General features: G+C 47.9%; 1 protein-coding gene and 1 pseudogene across 1 annotated transcript; both read left to right on the top strand.

Annotated features, from left to right (window-relative positions):
* Positions 1-1,646: 1,646 nt before the first annotated feature.
* On the top strand, positions 1,647-25,173 carry LOC136661492 (kin of IRRE-like protein 1; the record flags this gene model as incomplete). Its single annotated transcript, XM_066638773.1, has 7 exons — positions 1,647-1,744; positions 1,877-2,013; positions 2,780-2,916; positions 3,327-3,447; positions 3,552-3,652; positions 5,065-5,263; positions 24,986-25,173. Coding segments are annotated over 7 exons (981 nt in total), but the record flags the coding sequence as incomplete, so codon positions are not given.
* On the top strand, positions 3,769-3,885 carry LOC136661960 (5S ribosomal RNA; annotated as a pseudogene).
* Positions 25,174-27,942: the final 2,769 nt, after the last annotated feature.

Genomic DNA, 27,942 nt, shown 5'->3' with positions numbered 1-27,942 from the left:
TTGCCTCTTTGCCTCAGTCTGTTGGCCAAGTGTCTCTTCAAACTGGGAAAGGCCATGCTGCACAGCCTGCCTCCAAGCGGGCCGCTCAGAGGCCAGGGTTTCCCACCTGTTGAGGTCCACTCCTAAGGCCTTCAGATCCCTCTTGCAGATGTCCTTGTATCGCAGCTGTGGTCTACCTGTAGGGCGCTTTCCCTGCAGGAGTTCTCCATAGAGGAGATCCTTTGGGATCCGGCCATCATCCATTCTCACGACATGACCGAGCCAATGCAGGCATCTCTCAGGACTGTGTTGTTTGGAACTTTGTCCTGCCAGGTGATGCCGAGGGTGCGCCGGAGTCAGCGCATGTGGAAAGCGTTCAGCTGCCTCTCCTGTTGTGAGCCAAGAGTGCACCCAAAGGTAAGTCACGACCCCAGGTGGTGGTGCAGGTTTTTGGGGAGGGGGAAGGCATTCCGGGGCGGGGTGCAGGAGTGACAGGCCCAGGGAGGGGTGGGACTGGTGAAGATTCTTTCCTCCATGTCAGGCTGCAAAGTGGCGGTTCAGCCAGCGCAGACTTGAGTAGCCCCATTGCGGGGCCTGTGCCCTGGCTTGCCCCTGCTCTTCAAGTTCCCTTCCAACTCTAACAGCATATGCTTCTTCCATTCTTCAAATGAATAAAATCATTCCTCATCTTTCCAGGAGCTCCCTGCTGGATCTCAATTGGATCCCTGCAAATGACACACGGAAGCTGACACCTGTGCCCAGCGGCAGTCTTCCGTCCCTTCTCTCCCTCCTGTAGTTCACCAGGTGAGCCGGCAGATTTTTCAAAGCACGCTTGGAGCTTGATTGGCTCTTCTTGTTTCACAGACTGCTAAGCAGCACTGCTGCCACCTTTTTCTCTGGCTGTGCTCCTGGGCTTGTCTTAGGAGCACAAAGATCTCCCATTTCCTTTCTGATGGTCAGAGCAGAGCCCTTGACGAAGGCTGGGAAGGTCCGTGGATGTTCAGAAGCAAGAGTTGGCTAAACCCCTAAAAGAGACAAAGGGCACAATCCTAACTGTGCCTTGGGCCACAAGTTTATTGCGCCGGCCCGGGAGGGTCGCTAACGTGCCAGAAGCCACAAGGAGATGCGCCAACACATGGAGGCTGAATCCAGCCTCTGTGGCGGCTTCCCTGCTGAGTCTTGCGATGGCCTGGGTGGGCCGATGCAAGAGTGAAAGGTAGGCGTGGGGGAGGCAGTGGGCGTCAGGGAGGAGGCAGGACAGAGGCATTCCTGGGTGGGGTGTGGGTGAGCAGTGGACAGCCCCGGGGGTGGGTGGGGGTGGGCGGGCAGAGAGAGATAGTTGGGCTGGGATCCGGCAGTTATGCCAGATCCCAACCCCTGTTCCCAGGGAGAACGGAGCAGTTTGAAGCCACTGCGCTCTCCTTGGATTTGTGCCACCTCCAGAGGTGGTACAAATTCAAGGAGACCCATACTGGCCAGCAGCTGTTACCCAGGGGTAAAGCGAGAGACAAGGGCAAGGATGGGAGAGTGGAGGCAAATGTAGGGGTAGGAGCTAATAAATAGGCCAGGCCTGAGTAGATCTGGGATGGGATGGGCACATTGGTGTGGGTTCCGTCCCCCTTCTTGAGTTTTCAGCCTCTCTGCTCCTCTTTCTTGCAGATCCCCCTGTCGTCATGCTGTCGGTGCGGCCGCAAACGGTCGCCGAGGGTGGCAAAGTGAGCTTTCTCTGCACGGCCACCTCCAACCCGGAGCTGACAGGCGACAGGTAAAAAGGCCAACAGACTCCAACCTCCCAGAGATCACACAGCAATAGTGATGTTGCTGCGATGCCCTCTACTGGCAGCTTTGGGGATTGCAATGAGCCGGGCTCGTCTGATGCCAGTGCATGCCTTCGCAGGTGGGCCAAAGGAGATGTGCCCATTCTGGAGGCCAACGGGGACAGCGATGAGGCGATAGTCAATCAATCGTTTTTCATGGAGCCCGTGTTGTGCGAGGGCTCGAATGCCGTCGGCAGCACACTGGTGGATGTGCATTGTAAGTGAAGGAGGCAGGTTGGGTCTGTGTATCCTGGGATAGGTGGGAACACTTTGGAAGAGGAGGATGGACAAGGAGATGACGAGGGTGACCTTGGTGCCAGATTGGTGCCAGATACTGAGTGTGGGCAGGTCAGATGTGGGGCTCCCCCCACCAGGATCTTCTCTCCTGTAACCCCACTTGCCGTTCCAGCAGGTAGACCTCAAAGGCCTCCCACCTGCGACCATCATCGTGGTAAAAATTAGGCATTTGTGCCATATTTTTGACACATTCACAGCTGAGTTTGCACCCAATTAGAGCGAGGTGACTAATATATCCATTACCTTTGCATCAATTTGCATATGAGTAAAAATAACCACTTCTGAAGCAAGAAAGCATGCTTAATTTGTTTTTTTATATTATGCACACAGATCAAGACCCTTAATTGACTATAAAGCTACCCCCAATTAATTTTATAAGTACTTGTATGAAGCAGCACAGGCAGATGTGTATCTACATACAAATTTTTTGAAAACAAACTATTTAATACATGCATAAACACACGTTCATTCACACTATTGAAGACAACAGTGTATAAAACTGCAGATTTTAAGATGAATGTTTAATGAACTGCTTGTCAACCAAAAAGCCATTCACAAAGAAGGCAAGCGCTGTCTTTAAAAGAAAAAAAAGAAAATCCACTCCTGGGACCTTCTGCATGGAAAGCAGGTCTCTACTACTGAGCGATGGGCCCCCCTAACCCCTGTTTTCCTCTTTTTTCCTGCAGTTGGAGCCTGCCTTATCTCCCAGCCCAAGCCCCTGACTGTAGATGTTGGTTCTGATGCCTCTTTCACCTGTACCTGGGCAGGGAGTCCACCTCTCACCCTAGCCTGGACCAAGAAGGAGTTCAGGTTCCCAAGTTGTGTGTAATTTACCAAACACAAATCTGGGAACACCAACCTCTACCCCCTCCTGTTGTCTCGTAGCACAGTGGGCCAGGTGGAAGACCATGGTGGTAGTAAGAGAGAGATAGAACCTTTGCTTTATTCTGACTGTCTGCCAAGATCAACGGGGGGCACCCCTTTCTGCCTTCCTCCCCACCTGAACTGAGCCTGGTGAACACACAGGACACAGTTTTGGTTGTGGCACCAGGAGACCCACCCACTTGGAATCCTCAGAAAAATTGTGAAGCCCTTCTGTCCAAACAGGCCTTCAGTTTAGGATGTTCTGTTCCCTGGTTAGATAACTGAGGCCGTGTATCCTTTTTTTGGCTGGAAAAAGAGCACTGATCCCTTCATTTCAGTAAATAAATCTGAATTCACTTGTACCCACAGGTGTTGAGCAATGGAAACGCGCTACACCTCCAGGCTGTGACGCAGGAAGATGCCGGCATGTACGTCTGCAAAGCCATCGTGCCACGCATTGGATTGGCTGAGAAGGCAGTAGCTGTGAATGGTGAGGGGTCTTGGAACCAGGTCATGCACAGCAACCTATTGCAGTGAGCCTGGCGGAAATCTGACCAGACCTGATTGCATCCGTCATTTTTGTCTTTTCCTCAGGGCCGCCCATTATCGGCGCGGAACCAAGCCTGCAGACTGCAGTGGGGGCCAAGGCACGGCTGGAGTGTTTGGTGGGGAGCGTCCCACCCCCCGACAGGATTGTAAGTGCTTGACTCGCCTTTGCCCTCCACCCTCATGCCTTAACCAGGCCTGAATGTACCAGATGGTCCTCCTTATCCATGGAGTTGTCTCAACATGGATTGCAAGCCCACACTGGAGCAGCAACTGTTGCCCTGCACATGCCTGATCTCATCTGATCTCGGAAGCTAAGCAGGGTCAGGCCTGGTTAGTACTTGGACGGGAGACCGCTTGGGAATACCGGGTGCTGTAGGCTTCTACCATAGTCTTTCAAGACTGAAGGTTGCCAACCACTGGAGGACCTCAGAGGACCTCCCAGGCATGACTGGAAGTCGTGTCTAGGAGGTCTTCTGAGTTCAGCCGGAGCCTTTGGAGAGGCACTTCCAGGTTTTCACAAAATGTCTTTCTGAAGACTCTGGCTGACCTTCTGAGGTGCGAGGAGGTAGCCTGCAGTGTCCCTGCACCTCATAAAGCCTCCTGGAGACCTTCTGGAGTCCTGAAGGCACCCCTGGTTTTCAACCAAAGCTGGAAGTGCTTTTCAAAGACCTTCTGAGGCCTGGGCAGGCTGTGTACAACCTCCCCTCACCTCAGAAGGCCAGCCCCAGTCTTTGGAAAGGCAGTAGGATATGTCATATGCAAAAGAAACCAGATATTATTTGTGAAGTTGGATGAAAAGGTGGAATGCATGTGTGCCAAAGTAGTTAGAATGTACAGATAATGAACCCATGATTTTAAACGCACACTGCTTAGTTCAGGGTTCTTAACCCTTTTACTATTACAGACCCCCCACCCCCCATAGATTGCCCAGTGTGTCCCCATACCTTCTTCACTAGTCTGTAGGAATCAGCATCATCACCAGTCCTATTAGGTACCACTATTTTGTCAGCAGCGGGGTTCTACTTTACATATGGATAGCAAGGATCAGAATGCCTCAATCTGCATTGACAGTGGTGATACTTAATAATCTTATCCATATAAATAATGGTAATAGTTAATCACCTAATCTAACAACAATTTTTTTAAATTGTTCAGAGATTGAGAGCACAATCCTAACCAGGTCTACTCAGAAGTAAGTCCTATTTTGTTCAATGGGGCTTACTCTCAGGAAAGTGTGGTTAGGATTGCAGCCTGAGTCCCATACCTCCCTCATTGTGTGCTGGTACCTCCAAAGGGTATGGATAACCCTGGTTAAGAATCCCTAGTTTAGATTTTCCCACAAAACCTTGGAAGGTTCTGAATGGCCAATCGTCCCCGTAGCGTCTAGAGTCGATCCTTGGGCTTGGTACCCATCGGGCACGAGGCTAACCAGGTGTACTCAGAAGTAAGTCCTATTTTGTTCACTGGGGCTTACTCTCAGGAAAGTGTGGTTAGCATTGCAGCCATCATCTACTACCTGTCCAGGCTTCTGATTTGCCCTCCTGTCTCTTTGCAACAGGCCTGGTCGTGGGGTGAATGGGTGCTGGATGCTGGCTCGCTAGATCAGTTCACGGTGGACACCATGGTGACCGACCAAGGGGTGCTCTCTGCTTTGCTGATCGACCCAACGCATGACAGTGACTTCACCTTGCCCTACAACTGTACCGCATGGAATCGCTTTGGCGCACGTTCCGCTACCGTCAGCTTGTGCCGCCAAGGTAAGATTCCCCATCCCCCTCTACTAATTTCACCAGGAACAAGCTTCATGGTGAACTCACTGGGGCCCCGCCAGATCTCCTGTTTTCAAAGCAGAGAGATCCAAGTGCAGAGCCCAGCAGAGCAGTGAAACTCACCTTAGCAAGCCACTGTCTCTCTGTACAGCATACTTTGGCAGGGATTGTTGGGAGAAGAAAAGGGGATAATCTCCAGCTTGAGACTGAGGTCCTGGAGGAGGAGGGCAGAATACTGATGTGACACAACATGACCTTGACTTTCATCCCCCCTTGGGCAGTGGTTCCCAAACCTTTCCAACTAGCAGTTCCCTTGACCTACTGGGCCATTGGCCACAGCTCCCCATTAGGGCTACAATCCTATAGTGTATAGGGTGGCAGATTTTCACCAGGATTCTGCATCTCCCCTGGCTGGATTCCATGGCTTCCCAGGGAGCCTCAGTTTGGGAATCACTGCACTTGACGTTCATGACTTTGCTCTTTCAGCTGTGTTCAGCCTGGGCTGATGCAAGCCTCTGGGGTGGGCGGGAAGGAAGGTGGGGAGGGAGGCATTCCTGGGTGGGGGGAGGGCGGGCGGTGGGCAGGTGGGGAGCGGGAGGCGGGGCTGGGATCCAGCGCTTATGCTGGATCCCAACCCCCGTTCCCGGGGAGCTTGGAGCAGCTCCAAGCCACTCCGCTGTCCTTGGACTTGTGCCACCTCAGGAGGTGGCACAAGTCCAAGGAGACCCATAGGGGAAAAGTCACCTTACCCGGAGGTAAGGGGAAAAGTTTCCTCTTGCCTCTGGCTGGGCCGCCTTGGGCCCCTGTCCTGTGCTGGATACAACGCAAGCCTGTTGGCTTGCCTGTTCCAGCGCAGGGTAGGATTGCAACCAAAAAAGTTATGTTTTTTTGCTGGCCAAAATAAATTTTCAAGCTAAGTCTGTGCTTTGACACCCGTCCATTTTTGACTTGCATTCCTGCTCTGGTCCCCAACCAGAAGAAAGCACAAGGTATCATTTAAGATGGCATGAAATCAAATGCCAGTAATTAAAGGCATGAATTCTCCCCGCAGAGGTCTTGTCCGTCCTGATCATGGGGGGCTTAGCTGCCTCCGGGGTTGCTGTTCTCCTGCTCCTGGTGGTTGTCATCTCTTTCTGCTACCGACGGAAGCGCTGTGGGAAAGGTGAGGTGTCATTCTCAGAAGCTAAGCAGGGTCAGGCCTGGTTAATCCTTGGATGGGAGACCGCTTGGGAATACTGGGTGCTGCAGGCTTCTACCATAGTCTTTCGAGACTGAAGGTTGCCAACCAACCATTCTCAGCCCTCCCAGGAATTACGTGGGGCCTTGTGCCCCTGAGCTGCAGCCCCCGTCACCAATCCTTGAGTGACCTTTGGGGAGAAAGTTGGGGTACAAAATCAAATGATCTGTTTGCTGCCAGCCTATAGTTAAGGCTGCATTGTCAGAATGCTGGATAGAGGCAGGGTTGTTCCCTCTTCCTCTGAGCTCCTCTGGTCTGTGGACTTGGTTAGGCCCACTGAATATCCCCACCTGGTCTTCAAAGACTCTCCCCCTCCTTTTCCATTGGCCTGACATCTCCCTGCAACTGACGGTGGCTCCAGACGCAACCATTTGAGCAGTTTTCCTGGGGTCCCGCAGACACTTGCCCCTGCACAGTTTCTTGGGAAAACCAGTGGGTGGAAAGGTGCCACCAGTGGACCTCCCGAACAGCAGATATATGGGCCTGCTCTTCTCCCAGCTAGCTGCCCAAGGGGATATGGATCCACCCATGCCTCCGTTGAATAATGCTACCCAATCTACATAGGGATAGATCAGAGAAGGGCTTCAGTGCATCTTGCCACTTCCTGATGTTTTCACATGCCCATCCCAGAGCTCTCCAAGATCTGGAATGTGCGCAGATGTCATTGTTTAAATCCCCTGGAGTGAAATCCTGTAGAAGACCAAGTTTTCAGCTCACACCTCTGTCTGTCCATAAATCCTGCAGCCAAGCGGGGGGCGCAGCTCTCCAAAGCAGATATCCTTGTGCAGATCACCACGAGCGAGAGCAGCCCAAGCCGGCCTAGTGAGACAGAGGGTGATGGCAAGGAGCCCATGGTGACGGGGAGCCAAGAACTGAAGGTGAGCTCAACTGGGAGTGTGGGAGACTCACAGCAGATCCACCCAAACTGAGTCTCTAAGTCAGTGTGGTCCAGCAAAGATGTGTACAGTAATGTACACTTTGAACCCCCAGAGATGTGTGACCTTACTGGGTGATGCCAAAAGGTCCTTCTCTTTCCACAAGTGCCAACCAGATGAATCGACATGCTCAAAAGCAGGGTGTGATGGTGACATTTATTCATTGATTTAAGACATATATACCCTGCCTTCCCAGTGTTTTTAGAACACGAACATCATCCCTGGCATCTTTTCCTCAGCAGGTGGTACCTGCTGGCATCCTGCCATTGAAACAGAAAAGTTCTGTTCTCCACTAATAGTTAGGATAGCAGATTTGTGGGCAGTGGGTCTAATGCTCTCTTAATGCTGTCTAACCTAGTGCCCACCACACCTGACGGCAAAGAGGCCTACCTGTGAACTTCTCCATAATTGGTCCATTCTTTTCATTCTTTCCTAAAGCAGCTATGGAAGGTGAACCTGGGATTCCCTTGTTGTAGTCCAATGCTCTAACCATTGCACCACACTGTGAATCGGCCCTCCAAATAATTTGGTGGTACCTTAACCTTGCTTCATTGGCATTTCTGTCTTTGTCCTCCCCAGGATCCCACCAATGGCTACTACAAGGTCCGCGCCCATGAGGAGCAATGTTTAGGAAGCAGCTTCTCTGAGTACACGCTAACCACCCGACCTTTGTTTGGGGCATCTTCTCTCTACCCTTCCGCTGGGCCGGTCCAGCCCAAGTTGTATGAGTATGCCCGCCGGTACACCCTGGGTACACCAGGCTCTTGTGCAGCCTATGACCCACACGAGCGACTTTTCCCTCAGGAAAGCATGTACAGCGGGACGGCCTACCTCACAGCCCCCTACAGCCGGGCTTTCACCAGCTACGTCAAGCCCAGCAGCTACGAGAAGGCCGAGAGCGGGTATGAGCAGTCGGACCAGGCCAGTAAGACCTCGGGCTGCTCCCGCTTCTCTTATACCTCCCTGTCCCAGCAGTCCGACTATGGGCGCCCTGCCCACCAACGCATGCAGACCCACGTATGACTCGTGCCTGACCCCTGCCAACCTCCGGTCGTCTTCAGAAGGGAGAGAACAGGGAGCGGACACTTCATGTGGCTAATGGACTCCAAAACAGCCAGATAGACTCGGTGCTGAAGACCTGGGCTGAGACATGCCATTCTCATCCTCCGGGGAAGATGGCTGCCAGGCTAGCTTAGCAACGCAGAGTTGCTGTCAAGATGGCCAATAGCCTGCTTGTAAGTCATCTTCATCTGTAGCCAGGTCCATCTCTCTTGGGGAGCGTGAGAGGAAACTGTTTTTAGCCACCTCCACGTCAGGACGTGAAAGTGGATTTTGGACAGCCAAAGGCACATCTCTGCTGAAACTGGAAACAAGTTTTCATGGCTTATTAAGAAGTCTTGGTCTAGGTCTGACTTCAAAATGGTGGACGTGGCTGCCAGGCCAAGAGCGCTAGTGGAAGCAGCCAGCAGCTCAGCACTTTCAAAATGGTGCTAGGACACGGAGTCGGCAATGGGACTACAGGACTCTCTCGCTCTTTGCTCACTGATAGACTTGCCCAGAAAGGAAAGACTCCAGACTCTGCTCCAGACGCATGATCTTGGGAAATCTCTAAGCATGGGTGCTAGGCTTTCCTGATACCCACAAAACCCTCTCTTCCCCCTCCCCCCTCCATCCCATTTGTCTCACCACTGCTCCCTCTCCAATTTCCTGATACCCACAAACCCCTCTCTTGCCCCTTCCCCCTGCATCCCGTTTGTCTCTCCACTGCTCCCTCTCCAATTTCCTGATACCCACAAACCCCTCTCTTGCCCCTCCCCCCTGCATCCCATTTGTCAAAATCAATCAATCAATCAATCAAATCCTTTATTGCTTAACCATAGGTCATTACATTTGGAAAGAAAAATAAAATATATAAAATGTATATATACTTTAGTATAATAGTGCCATACAGTAAAACTCAGTTATTAACAAATTGAATAAAACACGATCTTATCTTTTTAGCCGCAAGGGCAAAATGTGCCACAGCAAAAGTAACATTTGATTGTAAATCCTCAAGTAGATAATAAACTAATTGTTCAGGGGAATAACCACACAGGGATTTTACTATTGGTTCCAAAAAACGGCTTCTCGGATTCCCATATAAGGGGCAAATCAGTAAATAATGTAACACATCTTCAACTTGCCCACATCCATAAACACAAAGGCGCTTTGCTATAGGAATTTTTTTATATCTACCCTCTAAATATGCTGAAGGCATTTGTTGAAATCTCAGTTCAGTAAAAGCTCTTCTTAACTGTGGGTAAGTCAGAGTCTCAAAATAAATGGACATCATATGCTGGATGTTAATATGGGGATACCAGCTCGAATATCGAGATTCCCATAAAGAAACTTTGTCTTGGTAAGTTTCCCAGTCATAAATCCATTCCCTGAGCTCTTTAGGACTCAGGCACAGAAACTTGTCATACTCCAGGTTAAAATACTTTAACTTAAAAAAAACCTGATTGACCCATCCTCCAATAAGCATCTGTTCGTTCCAGCATTCTTTTGCTAGAGCTGACTCTTCCATAGCATTGATCCTTCTCCAAAATCAGAAGTAAGCAAGGTCCATTCTAATGACTAAAGATGGCAGTCCTAGCTCTGCTCTAATATGAACCGCTGGAGTGCCTGGAGACAGTCCTAATATTTGTCTCAAAAATTTATTTTGTAAGACTTCTAAGTTTCCCTTAAATGAGTCTCCCCACAACTCTGCCCCATATAACATATGAGGTAAGATCTTTGCTTCATGAACTTTAATCAGTGGGGGAATTAACTGTCCGCCTCTAGCATAAAATTTTTTTTTTAACAAACCCATCTGTCTGGCACTGGAGATTAAAATCATCTCACTATGTTGTTTCCAGGTCAGACTCTTTGAAAATTGTATGCCAAGATATTTAAATGAATTTACCTGCTCTATAACATGCCCATCAAGCTTCCATTTATGATTGACACAGCCCTTCCCAAAAATCATGATCTTAGTTTTAGAGTAATTTATTTTTAAATGCTCTTCCTTGCAAAGTTGACCAAATCTATACAACATCCTCTTAAGTCCAATTTGATTCTGAGACATCATAACTAAATCATCTGCATACAGCAGAATAGAAATCTTCCTATCTCCTATAGAAGGAGGAAAAAAAGATAGAGGACATTTGTGGGATCAAATTATTTACATAAAAGTTAAATAAAAAAGGAGCTAATATACAGCCCTGTTTAACCCCCCTATTGACCTGGATCTTTTTGGTCAAATAACCTAAATTGCCTAATCGCACTTGAAGTGTATTTTGGCTGTGTAATATCTCAATAAGCCACAATAGGCGTTTATCTATATTGGTCATGGATAATTTGGTCCACAGCCTCTCTCTATCAATTAAATCAAAAGCTGATGTAAAATCCACAAAGGCCAAATAAAGAGATCTTTTAGCATGCTTGGTGTATTTACATATAATATGATGTAATATAAATGCTTGATCAATAGTACTCCTGCCTTTTCTAAATCCAGCCTGTTCATGATGAATAATAGCCTGGGTGTTATCCCACTCTATAAGTTTATTCAATAAAAATCTGGCATATAATTTCGCTGCCACATTGATTAAACTGATAGGCCTATAGTTTGAGGGTTCCTTAGGATCACCCTTTTTATATCTAGGTATCACTATGCTATTTAACCATTCGGAAGGCACTCTACCGGAGTGATTAATCCACGTGAAAAGATTGGCAAAAATAGGGGACCACCAATGCAGGTCCATCTTAAAGATCTCCGCTGGTATCATAGCATCACCTGGCGCCTTACCCGTCCTCATAATCTCAATCAATTGTACAGTTTCATTACATGAAACCGGAGGCCATTCAGAGCAGTTAGGTATATCTACTGATGGTAAGGGAAAGTCTATCTCTCTCCCAAAGATATAACTAAAGTGAGAAATCCAGGTTACAGGTGAGATAGAATTTACAATTCCTCTGGTTTGATGTAAGAAACCTCTATTAATTAAACTCCAGAATTGAATTTGATTTTTTTCTTTCTTTGCAGCTTCCAGGGCCTTCCAATTTGCTACATAAAAGCCTTTCTTTTTTATTTTGGAGAAGTCGTTTATACGCCTTGCGAGTAGTCAAATAACATTCCATAGCTTCTTTATTGGCAGCGACTTTTGCATATCTCAATGTTCTAGTTAACTGCTTTTTATGCATAATACATTCTTTATCATACCATGAATCATTGCCCTTCTTCGACTTCTTTTGAAAGGGAGCCGATACTACGGGTCTAAGAGCCATAATAATTTGCTGGTAAGTCCCACCTATATCAGAGTGGGACTGTATCACCTGCCTTCTTTTCTCTAGTAATTGTTCAGAGTACAACAAGGCTCTAGCACTTGTATCAATCTCCAATGACCATTTTAATCTTCTAACTCCTTGTTCCAAACCTTGCAATGTAGTATTCGTCAACACCCTTGTATGAATTGAATTACAGTTAAAGGACATCATAAGTGGAAGATGATCACTGTCCGCTCTATCTCCTATTGCCATACAGTTTATCCATCCAAACAGAACATTTGAACAAAAAATATAGTCTATTACACTTGCCCCTTTATCCCTAAGGAATGTATAGTATCCTTTGGAGCTATCCAGATTGGAAGCATTTAAACAAATGAGCTGGAATTGGAATATTAACTTCATTAGAGAGCGACCATAATTATTGATCATTTTATCACAAGACACTCTAAATGGACAATGACTCACTTCTGACTCAATACCAAAAGCCAACTCCATTTTGAGACTGTCACCGATTCTGGCGTTGAAATCCCCACAGATCATAAAGGGGATATTAGGATATTCAACAGTTAATGTGTCAAGTAAACCCCCAAAAGGATCCCAAATGACAATTGCTGAGTTCACAATTCTCATTGTGGGGAATATATACATTTATACAAATCCAAGAACTCCTTCTGCATCCCTTAATCAGTATAACTTGCCAATAATTAGAAGACAAACAGGTGAGTTCTGTGCCTTCCAGGCCTGTGGTAGCTGCAATAAAAAGGGCCAAACCTCCACTCCCTCTTCTTTGAAAAGAAACTTTGACTGCAGGCATATGCCATACATTACAACCCTGCAAAAAAGGGCTTTCAGAATCTGTAAGCCATGTTTCTTGGAGACATATAATTTCAAAGGATAACAGATACTGAGTAATATCTGGGTCAATTAACTTATTTTGCCAAGCAGCAATGTTCCAGGATAAAAAATTTATAGACTGAGTATGAGGCCTTCACCATTCTGGTCAATCCCTATCATAAAATGGGGCGCGCTGAACCGTTTGATAGTTATAATAACCCAAGGGTTTAAAATTCTCAGGCAATGGTTCCTCAATTCTGCATGATTTACTTTTGCAGAATAACTTATCCGAGACCTGTTTAAGGGCTATATTATTCGGAAAGGTCACAAAGGAGGGACAAGGCTCTGGTCCCCTAATTCGTCTGATTAAGTCCTTAGCTGTCCTGCTATGTTTTCCAAAGTCATTTCTGGACTTAAACTGGGAAGTTGATTTATTTTTCCCTTGCCATGAGGCATATTTAGCTACAAACCTTCCCTTTTTTTCCCTTCTAGGGGGCTGAAAATTTTTATCAAATTTATCATTCAGACCCCATTTAAAAGATATTTGCATAAACTCAAATTTATAGTCCCCAGAAATGGTGTGCATGTTCCAGATTGCTAAAAATTAACAGAATTCTTCCCCATTTTATATCAGGATTATTTGGATATCGACAAATACAAAAAAAAAAAAAGACTCTTTTGCATTCCAATCCTCACCCAGGATCTTCTTTATGGTCTGTTCAACTTCTCTGGCAGACCTCCATGTATTAGTTGGACGACTCAGGGGCCAATTATTTATAGTAATGTAATAACCATTAGAATTTGGATCAGCCTCCAAGGTAGAGGAATATTCCATTGCTCTACAAGGAAGGATCAAACCTTTAGAATAAAGCTGAGAAGACGGTGCAGGAATCCTATCTGTAGCAGAAGCAATGGGACTAATATTACTTTCTTCATCATGCCAATCATCGATAACTATGAGGTCATTATTAGAAAAGGTCAAATTTGATCTTAATTCTTCTATACTTGAGTCCTGATTATACTTGAGTCCAACCTGACAAGGTTGGAAATCAAAGGAAGGTTGCAAATTATCTTGTGCATCATTCAGCTGACAATCGTGACTTCTTGGGATCATAACTTGTTTCTCCATTCGGCTAGATCTTTCATTGACATCTCTAACTCCAATTGTTGTTACATCCACTGTCTGCTGATCTCCAATGGGTTTAAGAGGATCAATAGTTGGAGCTGCTCTTAAAATTCCATCACTTATTAAATTTACATTGAGTTGTAATAAAGCTTTCATTCCCATCATTTCTTGATGCATCATACTTAACTTCTCAAATATTGCCTTAGTCGTTATAGCCCTATGGAAACATCGATCACGCATCTGAGAGCAGAAAAAACTAGAGTGTCCATCATTAGCACCAGTAAGATTATGGGAAAAAACTTCGTCCGAAGTATCTTGTATAGTCATTTTGGGGTCTTCTGAAATATTATAAGATCCCACAACAGGCCACGTAAGCTTCTGAAATAAATTAGGATCCAAAGACCAATTTCCAATATCAAGTGAAATATCAAGTGAAGTATCAAGCCCCTCATTTACTAAGTCCATGTCATAGTTTTCCCTACCACATAGGGTTTGTACAAACAGGCTATTATCTGCAGGGTCACTATGCACATTCCTAATTGGAGAAGCGGCTGTATCGACATTTAGAGTTTCATTTAAAAAAGACTTTTCATGAGTAGAACCTACTTTAGAAGAAACACAAAAATCATCCATTAGCCTTTGAATACACTTGGACTTATTCCCTTGTGTGGGAGAACGAGCACTCTGTGCCCTAGTAACCACCATCTTGAAAGTTGGAATTAAAGCACTTGTGTAAATAAAACGGAAACTGTAAAAACAGAACCGGCTACTCTTGTTTGGAGAGCTGTTTTCCTTTCACTTCAAGTTAATTTTAAACATACAATTCTGCATTCCAGCAAAATCAGTTTTTATACGTAGCAATGTTGTTAAAAGCTACTAGCGACGGCTTTCCCTTCAAGATGGCTGCTGTAGCAAATCTTTATCTTGTTTGACAAATTAGGGCTGATAGTGTCTAATTAAATGCAATTGATGTGCATTCCAAAGAGCCGACTCTCCGCCAAAATATAAAATATCTTTTCTTATCAAATCCTAGGACAGAAGGCACTACAAACTTGAAAAATAACCTTGTGGAGACGGAGCTCTCCCAAAGGCAGCTACTTCCTCCAGCCACCTGGTCCCCCTACCAACCCGTTTGTCTCACCACTGCTCCCTCTTCAATTTCCTGATACCCACAAACCCCTCTCTTTCTTCTCCACTCTCTTCCCCCTCCACTTCCCCCTCTCTTCCCCCTCCACTGGAGAGGATACTCCAACTTCGCCATATGGTGTCGGCACAACACGGGAAGCAGCAGTTACCAGTTATAAGTCTTCCCTTGATTGCCATAGAGCGTGACGCCGGGGGCTGTTTCCGACGGTGGGAGAGATAATTACATCTCGCTGGGCAGTCCCCAGCCAGTAAGGTGTTGCCTCGCCATGGTCCGTTAACCTCACGGGGTGTGTGGGGTGAAAACCGACAAGCGGATCGACAACTCTGCACCATGCAACAGAAAACAGAAAACTCCTGCCCTAAAGCTGGGCACCTGGAACGTAAGGACAATGACACCTGGCTTCTCTGATGACCTGCAAGTAATAGATGATGCACGCAAAACAGCTGTCATCGACATGGAGCTGAGCAGACTGCAGATGGACATCGTCGCCCTTCAAGAGACTAGGCTGCCAGATTCCGGATCTGTCAAGGAGAGAAGTTTCTCATTTTTCTGGCAGGGAAAACCACCAAACGAAACCAGGGAACACGGTGTTGGCTTTGTGGTCAGAAATACCCTGCTGAAATCCATCATCCCACCTACTGTGGGAAGTGAAAGAATTTTGTCCCTGCAGCTCCAGTCATCAGCAGGACCTGTCACTCTCATCAGTGCTTATGCACCGACTCTGTCGTCTCCAGCAGAAGCCAAAGACAAATTCTATGATGATCTGGCCACCATTATCAAGAAGATCCCCGTAAAAGATCCATTGTTCATCCTCGGCAATTTCAATGCTAGCGTTGGTGCTGATAACAGTTCATGGCCCAATTGCTTAGGTCAGTTCGGCATTGGGAAGATGAACGAAAATGACCAACGCCTGCTAGAGTTTTGCTGTCATCACGGTCTCTGCGTCAGCAACACGTTCTTCAACACGAAGCCCCAACATAGAGTCTCTTGGAGACACCCAAGATCAAAGCACTGGCACCAGCTCGACCTGATTCTCACCAGACGCTCCAGCCTTCCCAGCATCAAGATCACACGCAGCTATCAGGGTGCTGCCTGCGACACCGACCACTCCCTGGTGTGCAGCAGAGTGAAACTGCAAACAAAGCGACTGTACTACATGAAAAAGGAAGGAAGACCTCGCATTGATTCCAGCAAGACCCGGGATCAGGGAAAAGTGGAGGAATTTGCACGAGTGCTTGAGGAATCTCTTCCAGGCCCGGTCGATGCAAACGCATCCAACAGATGGGAACATTTCAAGAATGCCGTTTACAACAACGCCTTGTCCATATTTGGCAAGAAGACCAACAAGACGGCAGACTGGTTTGAAGCCCACTCTGAGGAGTGGACACCAGTCATTGAGGAAAAGAGGAGAGCTCAAGCAGCATACAAGGCCTGTCCCAGTGAGCACAACCTGCAGGTCCTCCGAGCTGCTCGCAGCAAAGTCCAGCAGATTGCCAGGAGATGTGCTAACGACTACTGGCTCCAGCTCTGCTCCCAGATACAGATAGCAGCTGACACGGGCAACATCAAGGGGATGTATGACAGTATCAAGCAGGCCCTGGGTCCAACACAGAAGAAAATTGCCCCTCTGAAGTCTGCCACAGGCAAGGTCATCCAGGATCGGACACAGCAGATGGAACGCTGGGTGCAGCACTACTCTGAGCTATATTCCAGAGAAAATGTAGTCACCGAAGAAGCGCTGAACAACATTGAGTGCCTGCCTGTGCAGGAGGAGCTTGACAGTGAACCAACCCTAGAAGAACTTCACGTGACCCTGGACTCCCTTGCCTTTGGCAAGGCACCTGCAAAAGACAGCATCCCTGCTGCAGTCCTCAAGTGCTGCAAAGAGATCATCGTCACTGAGCTGCATGAAATCCTCTGTCTCTGCTGGAGAGAAGGTGGAGTACCTCAAGACATGAGGGATGCAAACATCATCACGCTGTACAAGAACAAAGGCGACAGGGGTGACTGCAACAACTACCGTGGCATCTCTCTCCTTAGCATTGTAGGAAAGCTGTTTGCCCGAGTTGCACTAAAGAGGCTCCAGGTACTTGCAGAGAGCGTCTATCCAGAATCACAGTGCGGATTCCGAGCCAACAGGTCCACCACTGATATGGTATTCTCCCTTAGACAACTGCTGGAGAAATGCAGGGAACAATGACAGCCACTCTTTATAGCCTTCAGAGATCTCACGAAGGCCTTCGACCTGGTCAGCAGGGATGGCCTCTTCAAGATTCTCCCCAAGATTGGATGTCCACCCAGGCTCCTCAGCATCATCAGATCCTTCCACAAGGACGTGAAGGGCACTGTTGTCTTCGATGGCTCCTCATCAGACCCCTTTGACATCCGAAGCGAAGCAGGGCTGTGTTCTTGCACCAACCTTGTTTGGGATTTTCTTTGCTGTTTTGCTGAAGCATGCCTTTGGAACTGCAACAGAAGGCATCTATCTCCGGACCAGATCAGACGGAAAACTCTTCATCCTCTCCAGACTGAGAGCAAAGTCCAAAGTCCAGTTGAAATGTCTGCGTGACTTCCTCTTTGCCGACGATGCAGCTGTCACTACCCACTCTGCCAAAGATCTCCAGCAGCTCATGGATCATTTTAGCAAGGCCTGCCAAGATTTTGGACTGACAATCAGCCTGAAGAGAACACAGGCCATTGTTCAGGATGTGGACTCACCTCCCTGCATTACAATCTCTGTGCATGAAATGGAGGTTGTCCATGACTTTGTGTACCTTGGCTCAACTATCTCCAACACTCTTTCTCTTGATACCGAGCTAAACAAAGGCATCGGTAAAGCAGCTACCACGTTTTCCAGACTCACAAAGAGAGTCTGGTCCAACAAGGAGCTGACGGAACATACCAAGATACAGGTCTACAGAGCTTGCGTCCTGAGTACACTTCTGTACTGCAGCGAGTCATGGACTCTTCACTCACAACAGGAGAGGAGACTGAACGCTTTCCACATGCGCTGCTTCCGACGTATTCTCGGCATCACCTGGCAGGACAAAGTTCCAAACAACACAGTCCTGGAACGTGCTGGAATCCCTAGCATGTATGCACTGCTGAAACAGAGATGCCTGCGTTGGCTCGGTCATGTCGTGAGATTGGATAATGGCTGGATCCCAAAGGATCTCCTCTGTGGAGAACTCGTGGAAGGAAAGCACCCTACAGGTAGACCACAGCTGCGATACAAGGACAGCTGCAAGAGGGATCCGAAGGCCTTAGGAGTGGACCTCAACAAGTGGGAAACCCTGGCCTCTGAGCGGCCCGCTTGGAGGCAGGCTGTGCAGCACGGCCTTTCCCAGTTTGAAGAGACACTTGGCCAACAGTCTGAGGCAAAGAAGGAAGGCCCATAGCCAGGGAGACAGACCAGGGACAGACTGCACTTGCTCCCAGTGTGGAAGGGATTGTCACTCCCGAATCGGCCTTTTCAGCCACACTAGACGCTGTGCCAGAACCACCATTCAGAGCGCGATACCAGAGTCTTTCGAGACTGAAGGTTGCCAACATGAGGGTGCTTGGCTTGCATTTTTATTTTCCTGGATTGATGCAATGGTTAAAAAAATATTCCGTCCCCCCTCCTCCTTAGCAGGGGTGCCTCTGAACAGACACAAATGCAGCTTGATTCCTCCCCACCGCCACCCTGCCCCTTTCGTAAAACTTCCAGTGGAGAGGCACTTGCACTGAGCCAAGTGGACCAGGAGGTGGCGATAGTGTTCAACATTTTTCTGACATTGAAGCTCGAAAGGACTCCTTGGGGGACCAGATATTGAAAAAATAGGATGAAGTTAAGAATGAAAAATCCAATATAGCAAGCAAGGGACTGATCATGGGAGAAAGCAGGAAGCAAAAAGCCAATGGGATCTGTTGATTTGGGGGATTTAATTTTTGTATACGAAAAATAAGTTATTCCTTGTTGTTACTTTTGCCTTAAGTGTATTTACCAGCCGTGGATGTTTTATTTTTTGTTTGTTTGTTTCAGTTTTCCAGAGTGACTGGGGAAAGGGGGTTGTTTGTTTGTATTTTTCATTTTTTTTTTAAAGAATGGGATTCCACATTGGCATTCTATGATCATGCCTGTTTTCAGTCTGCATTTTTATATACAGAGGGGAGATTGCAAATGTATTGTCTACTGCAGAACTCAAAAATATTTATATTTAATTTAAAAAGTGGGAATGGAGTGACGATCCTTTATTATTTCTGGGATGTGTACTGGAAAACCCAGAGTCTGGAATAGAAGGAGAGAGAAAGGGAAGCACACACTAAGTTTGCTGGGTGACCTTGGGCCAGTCGGTCACTCACTCTCAGCCTCACCTACCTCACAGGGTTGGTGTGAGGACCAAAGCTGGGGAGGAAACATGTTCATCACCCTGAGTTCCTTGGAGGAAGGGCAGTAGAAAAATGTGAAATTTGAAAGTGCACAGGTATGCCCAGAAAAGCTCGATCCCCTGTACCATCTGAATTTTTTTATTTCTCACCTATGCAAACTAGTTTGACTCCAGTTATTAAAAATGCAGGGTTCCTATCTGCAGATATATCTACCCACTACTCCGGCATAGCTTCTCTATAGCTTATTGAAGGCAGCTACCCAAGACGTTCATATGTTGGGTAGTATGAATGCCATATTGTAACATAAGCGTCTGCACTCCTAGCAATTGACATTTTGAACATAAGAACATAAGAGCAGCCCCACTGGATCAGGCCATAGGCCCATCTAGTCCAGCTTCCTGTATCTCAAAGCCACTCACCAAATGCCCCAGGGAGCACACCAGATAACAAGAGACCTCATCCTGGTGCCCTCCCTTGCATCTGGCATTCTGACATAACCCATTTCTAAAATCAGGAGGTTGCGCATACACATCATGGCTTGTACCCCGTAATGGATTTTTCCTCCAGAAACTTATCCAATCCCCTTTTAAAGGTGTCTAGGCTAGACACCAGCACCACATCCTGTGGCCAGGAGTTCCACAGACCGACCACACGCTGAGTAAAGAAATATTTTCTTTTGTCTGTCCTAACCCTCCCAACACTCAATTTTAGTGGATGTCCCCTGGTTCTGGTGTTATGTGAGAGTGTTAAGAGCATCTCCCTATCCACTCTGTCCATCCCTTGCATAATTTTGTATGTCTCAATCATGTCCCCCCTCAGGCATCTCTTTGCTAGGCTGAAGAGGCCCAAACGCCGTAGCCTTTCCTCATAAGGAAGGTGCCCCAGCCCCGTAATCATCTTAGTCGCTCTCTTTTGCACCTTTTCCATTTCCACTATGTCTTTTTTGAGATGCGGCGACCAGAACTGGACACAATACTCCAGGTGTGGCCTTATCATAGATTTGTACAACGGCATTATAATATAAGCCATTTTGTTCTCAATACTCTTCCTAATGATCCCAAGCATAGAATTGGCCTTCTTCACTGCCGCCGCACATTGGATCGACACTTTCATCGACCTGTCCACCACCACCCCAAATTATGCAAGTTCTCATTTTTCTCCCAAATTTATTCTGAAATTTCTATGGCAGTAACCAAATTTACCATTGAGAAACGAGCTCAAGCTGAAGCTCCACCCCACGTACCGGCAATCTTCAGCCACACCTCTGACTTTGACAAGCCACATCCCTAGCTTTGGCAGGGATTTCCCATATGCTTTTGACTATGGAACTGTAAGGGCTAGCACATCACATCACCTTTGAAAACTGACCACTTTACAGACTAAGGCCTTGCTAGACTAGGAAGTTGCCTTTTTGCTATTCCCGTTACTGAAAGCCTTTCATTGCAGCCATAAGGACTAGAACCCTGTTTATTTTTTTTTTTGAACTGAAAGCTGAGATGCGCAGGAATTTGAATGTGGCTCCATGCCTTATTTTGCCTGCCTGTGGCATATAGGCATGAACACGGCCCTGGTGGTATAGATCAGAAGACAGAGCTCCCAGTGAAATTCTGGGTTCGCCTCTAATGATAGAAGCACATGACCCCTTTCCTCCTTTTGGACCCTCTCTGGCCACAGGATATAGCTGTGTGCAAACCACCATCCCACCCACATATCCCTGTTGTAGCCTAGGCTCCAGATTCCCCATGAGAAGCATTCCACAGCTTTTTCCCAAAGTGTCTTCTGAAAACAGATGGGTTGGTGTCACGCCACCTTTGCAAAAAGAGACTTGGAAATCTCAGGATACGCCTGCTTCTCTTTAGTGTGGGCAGCCCCTCCCCCTTGATAACATTGAAATGATTTCGCTCCCACCCATTCTTTTTTTCCCCACATGCCCAAAATATTCAGTGTCATCACTGTGACAAGTAACATTTCAGGCCTAGTGCCTGAAATGTCTGCATTGGAAGTCAAAAACTGATGCCTGCCACGCTATGACTTTCCTGCAACACAAAATCAAAAGGAGAACGTATATGTGGGTTCGGCTGTGCCCGTCAACCTGGAACATTTATACATAAGAAATGTGTTTTTCCAGCTGTAGGAGTCACTTGAGGTGCCCTGAGTGTGACACCTGGGGCGGCCTGTACTCCCCTTCCCCCCCACACACAAACACTTGTACTGTGACACTACTGGTGGTTGCTCTGGAATGTGCGCCTGGGAACGAGTCCTGAGTTCACACAGCCCCTTACTGCAGCGGTGATTGTGCAGGTTGACCAACGGATCAGAAAACGGGCTTGGGCTTCTCTTGTGCCTTTTATCATCAGGTTAAAGCAGGGGTGTCCAAAGTTTTTGGCAGAAGGGCCACATCGTCTCTCTGACACTGTATCGGGGGCCAGGGAAAAAAAGAATTCATTTACATTTAAAATTTGAATAAATTTACATAAGTTTACATAAATGAATATATTAAAGATGAATTTATATGAATGAATGAAGGTCTTGTAATAGCTCAAGACCCATAAAAGGCCTTGCACAAAGCAAGGCTGGCCTTCCCTTTGCTGCTGCTACTGCATCACAGACATGAAACAGCAAGCAGTGGAGAAAGCCCTCATTCCACAGCTCACGCAAGAGGTCAAACAGTTGCTCTCATGCTGAGAGCAGTTGCGTCGGGCCAGTGTGGGCTCCAACAAATCTCCGAGGGCCAGAGGCTCATTGGAGACTGGGGGCTCCCTGAGGGCCGCACTGGGAGGCCTCGAGGGCCACAAGTGGCCCCAGGGCCAGGGTTTGGGCACCCCTGGGTTAAGGCACAGAAAACAGCAGACAAAAATGTTCACCGTACCGGTAAGCATTGTCACTTGCAGATTGAACACAGAAAGCTGTCTAATACACACAGGGCCCAATCCAATCTAACATTGCAGCACCACTGCAGCCATGCCAAGGAGATGTGCGCTGCATCCTGGGGTGGGGGGGCAGTCATTGAGGTCTCCTCAAGGGAAGGGAACATTTGTGCAGTGCTTCATTGTGGCTGCATCAGCACCGGAAAGTTGGAGAGCATCAGTGGCGTCACTAGGGTTTGTGTCACCCCGTATGGGAGGCCAGCACGTCACCCCATGATGGACCTCCTCCCATTCAGTGGCCCAGGCAATGCCTTGGGCAGGGGGTGTGGTGATGCACCCAGGGCCTCTGAGAGGAATTTTATCAGGGGGTACAAAGTTTATTTTGGGCCCCTTTGCAAAGTGGGGCGAGTGAAACAGCGCGGTGGAGGGTGGTGATAGGCAAGCAGAATAGGGATAGGGAGGGGAGAAACAGGGTACAAGGAAGGTAGAGACAGCTGGAAAAGTCTTTGACGCCCAGGTCTACCATCCCATGTGGCATCAGTAGTGTCCCCAGCAGACAGCAAGTCTGAGTAGATAGGAAAATGTAAGTTCCCAGGAAATTTCACCCCCCTCCCTCCATGCGTGTCACCCTAGCGTGCGGACTGCACCCAGTGACGCACACAGGGGGATGACACATTCCTGGCCAAAATTTGGGGCCCTAAGGCTGCAATCCTATAACACTTTCCTAGGAGTAAGCCTCATTGAACTTACAATGGGACTTACTAGTAGACATACATCAGATGGTACAGAAAGGGCCCAATCCTAACCAGCTTTCCAGCACCGATGAGGCCACAATACAGCCCCAAAGAAAGGGAAGACATGTTCCTTTACCTCGAGGAGGCCTCCATGACTGCCCCCCCACCGCAGGATGCAGTGCATGCCCCATTGGCATGACTGCATCAGTGCTGGAATGTTGGATTGGATGGGACTCTAAGTCTGCAAGTTACATGCTGGCTGTGTTCTGGAGGTTCCCTGCTTTTCTACAGAGGTCCCAGGTTCAATCTGTGGTATGTCCATGTATGGTGGGGGAAAAATGCCACCCTGAAACCCTGGGGCAGCTTTCAAAAGACACGGAATTTCTTCTGGGGGAGGAACCAACTGGCACTCTTCAATTTCCTCTCTCTCCATTCCTCTCTGCTCCATTAATGAGGCCTAGATTGTGCGACACCCTTTGGCACAAACGTAACACGGAGAGTGACATGCAGCATTTATTATCTGGAAAAACCCTCCCCCTCCCCCGAGGGCTTCTTCCACAGCAGCTGGCAGACGGTGACTTCATTCGGCCTACCGAAGCGCATCATGCTACACCAGGGGTCGGCAACCTTAAACACTCAAAGAGCCATTTGGACCCATTTTCTGTAGGAAAAAAAACCTCGGGAGCCACAAAACCCTTTTGACATCTAAAATGAAAATATGTAGTTCTTTTTTAACCTTTATGCTCTTATAGGTCCCATTTTTATAATGTAGCCCCCGCTTGTAGCTTTTAGTTAGTTTTTTCACACATTCCTGTCCTGTGTTTTCAGACACCTGGTCCTCTATGGTGTTTTGCCTGATTCCAAGGCCATTCTCTGCCTGGAGAATTAGGCCCACTTTAAGCAAATTAGCTCCCCTTCTTTCCCCCAACAAATGACCCTGGTTCTGCCCTGCAGCCCTGCTGGACCCCACCTCCAGGGTAGCTCGCCTCTTCAACCTGCAGAGGTCCTCTCTCCTGCCAGCAGCCTCCCACCACTACAGCAGACCCTGTGTCCTCTGCAGGTCTTGGGCACAGCAGCCACACTTCAAACTCCAGTGTCTCCAGCAGTCCATTAGTCACAAAGTCAGTCAGAGCATCCAGGGCCGAGTCCAAAGTCAATAAGCCAAGTCACAGTCCAAGGTCAGATTCCAAAGTGAGTCAGTCAAATCAGTCAGAGTAGCCAAGTCAGTCAGTCAGTCAGTCAGTCAGTCAGTCAGTCAGTCAGTCAGTCAGTCAGTCAGTCAGTCAGTCTCCACCTCAACCTGCACTCCTTCTCCAACCCACACCCCCTTCCTGCCGCAGGTGCTCCTTATATCCCTGAGGGCCCTATTGCCTTCAAGTGGCTGCAGCTGTGCAGCACACGCTGCTGGATGCCCAGGGCTTACCCTTAAAGGGGCCACTGCTGACACCACATCTACCTCCTCACCAGATCTTCCAGGATTCCAATACATATGGCGGTTATGACATCTGCTTATCTTACATGGATAATAAAGAACTCCCCCCACCTTCCAGAGGCACGCTGCTGGAAGGAAAAAAGGACACAGACTCCAGAGGTGGGGAAGAGAAGAAGCCAGAGCTGGGGGGGGAGGTGGGGGGGCAGCTACAGGCCAGCTTCTGCCCTGCCTGCCTGTCCTCCCTCACTCAGGCTGCAACTCTCTCCACACCTTCCTGGGAGTAGCCCAGGGACTACAGCGGGGCTTGCTCGAGAACAGACCTGGCGGGCGCAGGCTCCCACTCACCCGTCCTTGTGCTTGGCCTTGAACAGGCTCCAAGGCTGCCATCCCAGGCACCCTTTCCTGGGAGTAAGCTTCATCCACTGTAATGGGGCTTACTACTGAGTGAGATATCAATCAATGTGTAATTTCATGCAGAAGGCAATGAAACAAACCACATTGAAATATCTGTGTTCTAACAAAAGGTACAGCCCAAAAAACAGTGGGGGCGGGGCAATGGTGCATCACCACGCCCACCACCTGGGGCGTTGCCCCGCCCACTGCATGGGGTGATGCACAGGCCTCCCGCACTGGGTGACGCGAATCCTAGTGATGCCACTGAATAGAAATGACCAGTGGAGAAGCACAGTCGATTGACTCTCCCCCTTTTCTTCTTCTTCTAGGAAACAAGACTGCAGAGTTAGACCATGCAGTCCTAGCAGTGGGATATGGGATCCTCCAAGGGGAAAGCTATTGGCTCATCAAGAACTCTTGGTCCACCTATTGGGGCAATGATGGCTACATCCTCATGTCCATGAAAGACAACAACTGTGGCGTGGCAACCGCTGCCACTTCCCCCATCCTGGCCTAATGGTGAAGATGGTCCAGGCTAGTTGACCTTCTGGGAGGCCTCTGCCATGTGGCATTTAGAATTGGGTTGACCTGAATGAGGCTGGAATTCAGGACCATCTGCATAGCAATGTCTCATTGCATCTCTGTAGAAGAAATTCCTAAAGCAACAAAACTCATGTCATGCAATGAAAGGACTTCAGTCTTGTTACTGCATTTTTTCAGCTCAGTATCTCTGTTTAACACGGACACAGACTGCTCTGTCCAGTACCATGCCATGTGGCTGCACTGCGCAAGGACCTGATCCCCTACTTCACTTTCTGCCCAAGAGGTAGGGAAATGTTCCAGACCACATAACATTCACATTTGGGTGACCAGAATAAATTATGTGTGGCAAACAAACATGCCTAGACAGCTCAAGTCATTTAAACTGTTGCAACTTCCTGTGTAAGATGACAGATTTATCCTCCATGTCTATGCCAGTGATTTCTTCACCCTAACAGCACCTTCAGGAAGGTGACCCCATCTAGAGCTTTGCATGTCCTTAAGGTGCTACAAGACTGTTTTTGTTCTAATTCATGCCTGAAATCATCTGTAGCTTGGGACATTTTCAACTACAGCCAAGGGCAGCAGGGATACAAGGAAAGGGGAGAACGACCCTGCAAATGACCAGACCCACCAAATAAAACTTCTCTACACCAGAAATGCTGTTCTTCTGATCAAAGATGCCCCAAAGTGATTGTAAATAGCCTTGGGCATCTTAGGGTGCAATCCTGACCCCTTTTGTCAGTACGTTCCAGCACTGGCCTAGCAGTGCCAATGGGACATGTGCTGCATCCTGCAGTTGGGTGTCACTCATGGAGGCCTCCTCAAAGTCAGGAGCTGTTTGTTCCTTTACCTCAGAGCTGCATTGCCCTTAAGTCAGTGCTGGAAAGCACTGGCATAAGGGGTTGGGATTGCGCCCTTAGTTTTTAAGAGGAAAGGCAGGAAATCTTTTAAGTGAAAAGCCACACAACATCCAAAGCCAGTAGCACAGAGTTTCAAAACTCTTTATTTGAAGCTCTACAGCAATGAGAACCATCCTGCAGATCATGAGAGCCACATTTTTGAACAGCCACCATCTGTAACGGCCTCCTCTGGAGCCTGGTTAGATTGAATTTCTGGTTTAAAAAAACCCTGGAAGAAAAAAGAAACAGTTAAGTTTGTAAAAGAAATGGAAAAAATGAGGGTTCTGATGGATTCCCAGTAGACTAGTATAAATTGTAGTTGGACCGAGCAATCTGTAAACGACATTCTCGAACACTATACAGTCCAATTCTCTCCCCCCCCCCCCTTTGTTCTACTGTGCACAGATGTCTTGAATGGCCTGAAACTAGGAACAGACCACACCCAGTTTGAGATTTAGGGCCCAGTCCTATCCAACCTTCCAGGCTGACACATGGCTGCCCCCACACCACCAGATGCAGCACATGCTCTGTTGGCATGTCTGCATCTGCACTGAGAGGTTGGATAGGATTGGGCCCTTAATCCCATCACTGGGCAAAAGTTCTCTTCTTTGCAAGTCTATATAGCAGGGATGGGAACTCAAATCAGGTGGCCTGAGTCCAAACCATGAAAACACGTTTTTTGCTGACTCATGTACACTCGAGTCATCTATGTTGATGATTCCGGCACTGACTCGAGTCTAAGACCCCTAACTGAGAGTCATGAATGTAAACAACTTAAGTGCATAAGTCTGGGTGTGCTTGCTTACTTTTTTCATGGCGTGAAAGACCTTGTGGGGCCATCATTCAGACCGGGTGAGCAGCAGGGAAATTCCAGCCAGGAGGCAGGGAAGGGTTAATGTTTTGGCTTTGCATTGAACAAGAGGTGGGGGATGGGAGGCAGCAGCAGGCTCTTTTGTCCATCTTTGAAGGAACCAATGATAACACAGGCCAACACACACTTTGCTTCCTTAAACGTTACACCAATTCCTGGGTATATTTGGGGTGCTGATTCCAAAAACGGCATCTGTTTTGTCCTATCACGTCTAGTTTGGGAGATATGCTTCATTAGTGAATAGTTCAAGCAGCTTCCTCATGAGGAAGCCATGGTGTAGTCTCCAAAACTAGACATGATAGGGCAAAACGGATGCCATTTTTGGAATAGGCACCCCAAATTCATATCAAATCACCATAAAGTTTGGGAAAAACTTTTCTGACCCTCAATTTTGTAGGCCTGTGTAATTGGACAAAGGATGAGTAGAAGGAGGAGCCCAAGGGATGGGGGTGGGGTTCTTGCCTGGGGAGTGACTTGGGAAGCCGGGGCGGGGGGGAGGTGTGTGGGAGGTGGTTTTAGCAATGGAAGAGAAACTCATGGCTTCAGCAGGCTCACTAAATTCCTGGCCACAATGGGACTACTGAGTAGAGCCGCAAAGGATTGGATCCTACTGGTAAGCCGCCCAGCTGGTGCACCTGACCCCGCTCCCACTTGCCCCTTCTGTCTCCACTCTCACGCAGTCCGTCCCACCCCCCTCCAGCCTTGCTGACACGTGTATGGGAAAGACATGACTCAAGTCAAACTCAGTTCCAAAAATGCTTTGGACTAGTCCCCACGGTCTCCCCTGGGGGCTGGCGATAAGAATAGGCCCTCAGTTTGGCTGCACTTGTCATAAGAGGCCACTAAACAGCCACCGGGTAGATGGGACTCGTTAGCCTGGGAAGGCAGCTCATCTGAGAGAAGGAAAGCTCTGATCCCAAACCTCCACTGCCTTGTGGCTACATCCAGTTAAGGAAAAGGCTTCAGGAGTCAA

Source organism: Tiliqua scincoides, chromosome 10 (assembly GCF_035046505.1).
Source record: "Tiliqua scincoides isolate rTilSci1 chromosome 10, rTilSci1.hap2, whole genome shotgun sequence".
NCBI lineage: Eukaryota > Metazoa > Chordata > Lepidosauria > Squamata > Scincidae > Tiliqua > Tiliqua scincoides.
This window is presented reverse-complemented; position numbering and strand designations above follow the sequence as displayed.